General features: G+C 32.0%; 1 protein-coding gene across 1 annotated transcript; it reads left to right on the top strand.

Moving 5' to 3' along the window:
• The first annotated feature begins 1,129 nt into the window (after positions 1–1,129).
• LOC108454467 (2-methylpropanoate--CoA ligase CCL4-like) lies at positions 1,130–3,109 on the top strand. The gene has a single exon (XM_017752937.2). The coding sequence runs from the start codon at positions 1,312–1,314 to the stop codon at positions 2,995–2,997; it is 1,686 nt and encodes a 561-aa protein (XP_017608426.1). The 5' UTR covers positions 1,130–1,311; the 3' UTR covers positions 2,998–3,109.
• Positions 3,110–9,269: the final 6,160 nt, after the last annotated feature.

Consider the following 9,269-nt stretch of genomic DNA (forward strand, 5'->3'; position numbering starts at 1 on the left):
TGGATAATTTCTAAATCTGGTACTCATACTTGTCAAAAAGAGTTTCTGAATCCAACAGTAAAGGTATGGTTTTATTTCATATGATTCAGTCTTATGCTTGTCTCACACAATCAATGTGTTACATCTCATATGCATCAACAACAGCAAACTTATTGGAGATATGCGAAAATTTGAGACAACTCGATAAGGGATGGCATTGCTAGGTAGAAGCAACCAGTTGATGAACTATCAGAGACAAAACCACCCGATCATTTAGATAAGTCAAAACTAGTTCCTAAGCCAAAACCAACCATTTATCCTGACTTCACAACACCTAAAGGACCTATTAATCCTGAATGGACTGAGCCAACATCCACTTTTTCATCATCCAAAGTTGTTGCACAAAACAGACCAGTCTGAAATCATGAGCATGTTACAACACATGCATCAATAGCAGCAAGCTGATTAGAGATATATCTTAATTACATCCATATAAATTTATTTATATGTAAATATAAATTTTAAAATTATTAATTAAGTTTAATAATTTAATTTAATATTTTTTAATTTTAAATAAAATTATACAAAAATATTAAATTTTGTACGAATCAGTACAAGTCGATATTGACCGAAACACACCAAAATTTTGAACGAACTGGAACATAGACTACTTACTAATTTAGGATCGAAATAGTACGACCGATACTGACTACCATGGTCAAGAGTGAACTGTGTACCAATTTGATTAGAAAAATTACTAAATATCCTTTTATATTAAAAATAAGTTATATTATTCAAAGATATTTTAATCTTTTATTAAAAAATAAAAAATGCCAATTACATTAATAAAACCTTAAATTTATTACTCAACCAAAGCTTTACTTTAATATTTTTATATATATTTTAATTTTATTATGTTTACTTCATTACGTCCATCAATTATATACTTTAATAAAGTTGTTGAATGAGTTGGTGTTACAAATTAACTTCACAATGACGCCAAATTAAGATTGACAACAATATTATGATAAATAATTATATCTATTAAATATTCTTGATCTAATATATTTTTATGTTTAAATTTAGTTTTATTTACCATTTATTTTATTCATTTTGATATTATATATTTCGTTCCAAGGTATATAATTTACTATTTACTATATATTATTTTTTAAATACACTTGTAGGAATAAGTATACCGGCGTGATGGTTACCAAAGCCCAATCCCCAAAGAGAATGTAAGCCTAACGCAACTTTGAAGGATAAAAGCAGAACAGAACTACTTCCACGCTTCAAAGACGAAGAACACCCAAAATAAAATAAAATAAAATTATGGAAGAGCTAAAGCCAAGGCCTGCAAGTTGCTACCCTTTCACTCCATTAGGCTTCTTAGAAAGGGCGGCCACCGTCTACGGCGATTGTACCTCCATCATCTACAATAACACTTCCTTCACCTGGTCCCAAACCCACCGCCGATGCCTCCAGCTAGCTTCTTCCGTCTCCTCCATCGGCATCGGCAGCGGTCACGTCGTCTCCGTTTTAGCCTACAACATCCCCGCCATGTACGAGATTCAATTCGGCGTTTCCATGTCTGGTGCTATTCTTAACTGCATCAACACCCGTCTCGATGCTCGCACAGTCTCCGTTCTCCTCCGCCACTGTGAACCAAAGCTCCTCTTCGTCGATACCCTCTCTCAGTCTCTCGCCCTGGAAGCCATCTCCCTCTTCCCCCCTAACAAATCCCCCCCGCTTCTCGTTTTAATCCAAGACGATTACGATGACGTCGGGGGTTCCAATTCCTCATCATCCATAGTTGATTCTCGCTTCTGTTGCACGTACGAGAGCCTGGTGGAGAAAGGTGACCCTAATTTCAAATGGATTAGGCCTAAAAGTGAGTGGAGTCCGATTGTTTTGAACTATACATCAGGCACCACATCATCCCCCAAAGGAGTGGTTCATAGTCACAGAGGAATTTTCACCATGACCGTTGATTCTTTAATCGATTGGGAGGTTCCAAAACAACCAGTTTATTTATGGACACTCCCCATGTTTCACGCTAATGGGTGGTCTTTCACTTGGGGCATGGCTGCTGTCGGTGGCACCAATGTTTGTGTTCGCAAATTCGATGCCTCCACCGTATATAGTTTAATTAAGAAACACGATGTCACTCACATGTGTGGAGCGCCTGTTGTGCTTAACATGTTATCCAATTCCCCTGAAATTAAGCCACTCCCAAATCCTGTTCAAATCCTTACCGCCGGAGCTCCACCGCCGGCGGCAGTGCTGTCTAGGACCGAGTCACTCGGATTCGTCGTGAGTCACGGTTACGGGTTAACCGAAACGGGAGGGCTTGTGGTATCTTGCGCTTGGAAAAGGGAATGGAACAAGTTACCGGCGACGGAGCGAGCAAGGTTGAAAGCGAGGCAAGGAGTGAGAACCATCGGAATGACGGAAGCGGACGTGGTGGACCCTGAGTCAGGACTCAGTGTAAAACGAGACGGGTCAACTCTTGGGGAGATCGTTTTAAGAGGCGCCTCTGTCATGTTGGGTTACTTGAAAGACCCAGACGCCACCAACAAATGCATGAAAGAAAATGGGTGGTTTTACACCGGAGACGTCGGCGTTATGCACTCCGATGGGTACATGGAAATCAAAGACCGTTCAAAGGATGTTATAATCAGCGGCGGCGAGAATCTGAGCAGCGTCGAAGTTGAGTCGGTTCTGTACAATCACCCGGCAATCAATGAAGCGGCGGTAGTGGCTCGACCAGATGAGTATTGGGGAGAGACTCCTTGCGCGTTTGTGAGTTTGAAAAAGGAGTCGACTCAGAAACCGAGTGAGCAGGACATAATACAGTATTGCAGAGCTAAGTTGCCACACTACATGGTGCCCAAAACGGTGGTGTTTAAGGAAGAATTGCCCAAGACGTCGACGGGGAAGATTCAGAAGTTTGCTCTTAGAGATATGGCGAAGGCGCTGGGTCCTTCGTCATCTTCCTCACGGCTGAGTCGGATGTAAGCTCACTTGGTACTCATTATCTGCATGGTCAACATTGGATTGTCCTATTTATGAAATACTAGTGAAAGCCGAATTTATGACTCAGTAAATGGCAATAAAAATATTCTTATAATCTGTACTGGCTTTATTGATAACACATTAAACTTTCATAAAGACTTATTTTTAATGCCTCCACTGCATTATTACAATTAAAAGGAGAGAAGTTACAACAACTCTAATATATTAAAAATTAAGTGCTGTGTAAATAAAAATTTAACAAACTACCCTTTAAAATCAATAAGAAATTAACAGATGGAGGATCTCTAGCGCCTTTAGTGTATAAGTTAAAAGAGATTTTATCAGTAAAAGAAAAACAAAGAAAGTCAGTGTTTTTAGTTTCATAAAATATTGGGCACCCACCGATAAGTCAGTATATTAGCTTATTAGTACTAATTCCGTAAGCTGATAAGAATACCCGTAAAGGACAAAAAAGGAAATGAAGCGTCGTGCTATAATTGATGTAGACACTTGGTCATTATTTATCTAATTATTATTTAATTTCTTTTCACCGTTCAATTATAAAATAATTATTTAAATTTTTTTTTAGTCACCAATGTTAAAAGTGGCTAACAAAAATATGATGTAGTAATTTTTAAAATTGATATTATTGATGATGAGACTAGATAAGGTAGAGATGGCATTGTTATTCGACAGTTCACTTTACTTATGGCAAGGTGGAGAGCCACCCACCACAAGGGTTGTCTATGTAATAGTGGTGATTAAGTCGGGTTTTAGAGAACGGAGAGGATGGCGGGCGAGAGAGAAAGAGAGAAGAAGAAGAAGATTTTTTATTAGTCAAGGGTTAAGGGTCTATATACCCTTAGTTACAATCTCGAGAAATCAAGTGACATATCCTTATTGGCGAGTCAAGGGAAGTGGCCAAGTGGTTTGCCACTATAGGTCTAAGTAATGTGACCATTGGACTTGCTTTCAATCACTTCAAATAGAATGTGGTAGTTGAGACAAACGGTGACAACTAATAAGTGATGTCCACTTGTACTCATGTGAATGCAAAGTCAATGAATATCTCAAAGGGTTTATCCGAGGGCTAAGCATGACCTTTATTTGACATAAGCCTCTCTAAGGAGTGGAGGTATAACAATTACCCCTAGTTGAGAGGGAGGTTATAATAGCATTGTTTTCAAAAAAAAAAATCATGCCCAATGTGTAGGCCTGACCCACCCAAAAAACTAATTTTACTGTTAAAAAATAATAAAATAATAAATATATATTTTATATTTTATATTTAATTTTAAATTAAAAATATTATTTAAATAGAATACGAGGTACAAAAATTCTTGTCCAACCCTGACCCAAGTCAAGTCGGGCCTATCTAGTCAGATGGACTACCAAGCCTTTGGGCCTATCTAGTATGGTCCATGTTGCTTAGATGTTCACACATGTATGTACTCGCATTTATGGATGTACGTTGCAGTGCATCATAGGGAAACATCAATGGTAGTGTTTGTACCCACTAATATCATATAAGGGCATGGATTCGAACCCCACAAAGGCCAAATGCTTACATTTCCTTGCTCCTTAAACTCCATAGACCCATTTAGACTCTCCCCGGAGTCAAGAGATAAAACTCAGGGACAAAATTAAGCATAGACACCCTAAGCCCAATACCTCAATTATTTGAAAGTCTAAGACTCCGACCTCCCCTCAACAAACATAATAGCAACTTTAACCATTAAACATTTATACATTCTTTTTTTTTGGTGACATTTCACCTAAAAAGCATTAAAAAAAATCCATCAATTGAATTTATTTAAAAAATAATAAAAATAGAAACACCCCAAAGCCCAAGAAAATAGTTTTCCCTTTTTCTCATTCTTTTCTCCTAATATTGTAATTCTCCATTGTTGGATTGAACACTAATGACTGAGATGACTCAGTCTTCGCAGGTTCACTCTTTACCAATTTCATAAGATTCATGCTTGAATTGTTTAAAATTCATTATTCATAAACTTCTGGTTTATTTTCTATATAGTTGATTACCTTAGATTTTATCAAAATTGATTCAATTGAGCTACTCTTGTTATTGTCGTTGTCGTTGTTGTTACTATTTTTGACGAACAAAGAGAGCTTCATCATTTGTTCAATTTAACCCACTACGAAAAAAAATAAAAGTGCCTTTGAAATCATCAATTTTTAGAGCTAGAGCCACAATACGGCTTAGTCAAGTTCAGGGAATGGATAAATTGAATAGGTTGGGAACTCGAAATTTCAAACAGAGTTACGAGTGAACTTGCCTTATGGGTTGCTAGACCTGACATCAAACAATTCGTTGGTAAACAAGAGCAATTAGAATGCTACCACTTCGTCCATTTGCAGTGGAAAAAAAAAAAAGCTAATAAATAGCCTTTTATGTGCACTGGAAAAAAATAGTTTAATAATTATTTTATAAATTAGTAATAATGGAGTCACAGTCAATTTTGATTAGAAAAAAGAGAGAGGAGAAAAGACAAAATATAAAAGGAGAAAGAGAGAGAAAGAGAAAAAAACTAAAACTTTTCCTTGACGAGAGAGGAATAGAAAAGGAAGAAATGAAATGGAAAAGACTAAAGAGAGAGAGAAAAAAAATGAAATGAAATGAAAACAAGAAAATTTCCTATTTTTGTATTCACGTGTTAAATCATATTTTTAAAATTTTTAATAGTTAAGTGATCAGAAATAAATTTATTAATAATTAAAATTAAAATTAAAATTAATTATTATAAATAATAAATTTTATAAATTAATTCAGTTAAAGTTCGATTAGGGTACATTAAAGATATGAGTGAAAAATATTTATATAATAAATTTATAAAAAGTTTAATATAAAAATCAATTGTGAATTTGATTGGAATGATAAAGTTAAAATAGTAAAATAATTATATTTTGGGTTTAAATATGATAATTCTTATTATTTGTATTTTTTTCTAAATTTATCAAAATAAAAAAAATAAATACACTAAAAAGAATATTTATTTTGATAATTTAATTTAGAAACACTTAATATTCATGATGTGTTGATTAACTCCTTTCTTTTATAATATATCATAATAATATAATATTTTGAAATTTTAATTTATTTATATTAAATGTTAAAATATAAAATTATTTAATTAATTTATAGTAGTGATCAATTTAAAACTTTTATTTTATTTTTTAACTTCTACCTAAAATGTGGTTGGTTTATTTGCTGATTTACAATTTTTAAGATATGTATTTAAAATTGTTAGAAGAAATGTTCTTATATAATTCATGGATTTAATTTTTGTATTTTAATTTTGCTAATTTTGAATTTTAATTTATTTTTAAATTGCTTAAGTTAGTTTTTTTTTTTAAATTTAAAATTCAGTTCCCACACAAACAATAGCAATTAAATTTGTTAGATTAAATTTTATTATTAATTCAATAAGTTATGGATTTAGTATATATTCTCTAATTTGATCATTTTAGTCATTATTCTTTTAATTTTAAAATTTTAGTCCTACTCGAACAATAGCTATTAAATTCATAAACTAAAATAACATGACTTTTGTAAGTATTATATGAAAATAACAAGTGATATAACATTGCATATGTGATAATATATTCATCATATAAGATTTTAGAAATAATATAATTGAACTTAATAAATTTAATAACTACTAATTAATAAGGACTAGAATTTCAAAATATAAAAAGTGAATCTACTAAAATTAACTAAATTAAAGTTTAAAAGACTAAATTTACAACTCACACATAATATAATAACTAATGGCACAATTTGACCTAAAAGAAAAAGTAAAATAATAATTTGGTCCACTCAAAGAAGATTAAAATTTCTATATTAATTTATCTTTGCGTGGTGTAGATGTTGCATACAAATTAATAATTTTTCATGTCTCAGGTTGAATGAATGAAACATATAAAAATCACAAAAGATTTCATCCAAAGAACAAGTCCCAATGTCTCATAGGAAGAATAATTTCTGATTTGAAATTTAGTCCTTATTTGTATTTTAAAGAATTTATATTTTCTATTTTTAGATTTTAAAATTTAAATTTAATTATTAATACTGTTAATTTAAATTTAAATAAGATTAAATTGATGTCGTAAAATAGATGAGACACCTATAATCAATGGCGAAGCCAAAAAAAATTTTTAAGAGGACCGGATGAAATTTTAATTTTTATAGTTTATATTTTTATAATTTGTAAAGGATTAAATCAAATTTTTATAATTTTAAGGGCCAAAGTACAATTTTACCTTTATTAATTTAAAATTTTAAAAAATTAAAAAATAATAATTTTACATTTTAAGAGGTAGAATTTTATGCCAGCCCCTGACTTCGTCCCTACCTATAATTGTATAAAAAAATATAATTTATATTTTGCGGGTATAACTCGTCCATTATTCTCTCTCTAACTTGGAGAGCTGACTCATACTAAGCAAAATTCCCAAAAATGTTTCGCTGAAGCTGCTTTGAAAACTCAAATTTTTGGTGAACAAGTCAAACTTCCTGAATCCAAAGTAAATTTATATGGTTTATTTGCATTTCAATGCTTGTGGAGTCTTTATTTTCTCCTAAAAAGTTTTTAGGCTTATTTATTGAATATTAAGATCGGGTCATACGATTTGAACTCACTACTTTATATAAGTCAAGACTAAAATTTTTTTATTGATATAATTTATATAATTAAGATATAATGACTTATTTGACCCTTTAACCTTATAAAAAATAATTTTAGCCCTCCATTTAATTTTTCGTCTTTTTAACATTTAAACTTATATTTTTGTCAAATCACCTTAAAATAGATAAATTAACGTCTGTTATCTTTGTTGATGTAGCATCCATGTAGCAGTCCACATGTATACTATGTAAGCAATTAATCAATTTTTTAAAAATTAAAAATATTAAAAAATATATTTTTAAATTTTTTAAATAACTTCAATAATTTTTTTGAATTTTTTAAAATTTAAAAATTAATTATTTGTCGATGTGACATTAACAAGACAATCCACGTAGATGCCACTTCACGTATTCATGTGATTTGACAAACAATAAAAGTTCAATGGTTAAAAGAGACGAACAATTAAATAAAAAATAAAATGACTTTTTTTTACTATAAAGTTGAAGGACTAACTAAATCATTATGCTTAACAATAATATTAACCTTCCTCATTGAAGGAAAACTTACAAGGCATACGTGAAAGGTGTCACTAGAGCCACCCTTTCCGAGTCGCTCTAGGATTTTTGGCTAACTTAATCAAAATCATAAAAAAAAAAGTAAGTAAAAAGACTTCTCAATTTTGAAATTGAGTAAATTGGCCCCTCTAAAAAAATTGAAGCAATTTAATCCCTATCAATTTTAAAAATGAGCAATTAAGGACAATTAGTCTTGAGGTTAATGTCTTATGCCAATTGCACATAATTTTGATTGGTATAATAATAAAGTTAGTCTTCCATGTTTATATATTTTGTCATTTTGGCCTTAATTTTAAGATTTTCAACAAATTCAGCCTCAATATTTAAACAAATATTAAGGGATAAATTTGTTAAATTAGAACCAAATTGATAGAATGTGTAAATTTTAAAGGCTAAATTTATTATTATACCAATCAAGATCATGTACAATTGATGGAAAACATTAACATCGTGATTAGTTGTCTTAAGTTGCTCACTTTTGAAATTGCCAGGGATTAAATTATTCTAATTTTTTTCAAAGGGACCAATTTGCTCAATTTTGAAATTCAGAGGGACTGGAGATGTCTCTTTACCAAAAAAACCTAAAATTATAAGTCCTTAGACATCAATTTTCCTCTTCTTTTTTCTCTCCCTTGCCGCAAGCCTCGAACTCCCTCAGCCGGTTGTTTCATGCCAGTAAGCTTCAATGACATCTCTAAATTGTTCTGAAGTGCCGCTGCCATCAACTCCAAAATTGCTATTGTTTTGATGCTCCTTGGATGCCCGACTTGATCTAAAATTTATGGCTGTTATTGCTCTACTTGCTGCCTACTATCTCTTCCATATTGTTGCTGCTATTGCCGTGAGTTGCTTCAGCTTTTTTCTGGTGCTAGATGCTTCAATTTGTTTCAAACCTACCGTCCAAACTATCATCAATGGAGGCTGCACCGATTCAACATAATTGCAGCACCGAAGATTGCTTCAATTTGCTGCCATTTTGCGCCAACTTTTGCTTCAAGGTTCCTGCCAATTATTCAATCGAACGGATATTATTTGCTAGCATTTTTTTCATTCA

The sequence above is a fragment of the Gossypium arboreum genome, chromosome 9, assembly GCF_025698485.1.
Source record: "Gossypium arboreum isolate Shixiya-1 chromosome 9, ASM2569848v2, whole genome shotgun sequence".
In the NCBI taxonomy this organism is placed as follows: domain Eukaryota; kingdom Viridiplantae; phylum Streptophyta; class Magnoliopsida; order Malvales; family Malvaceae; genus Gossypium; species Gossypium arboreum.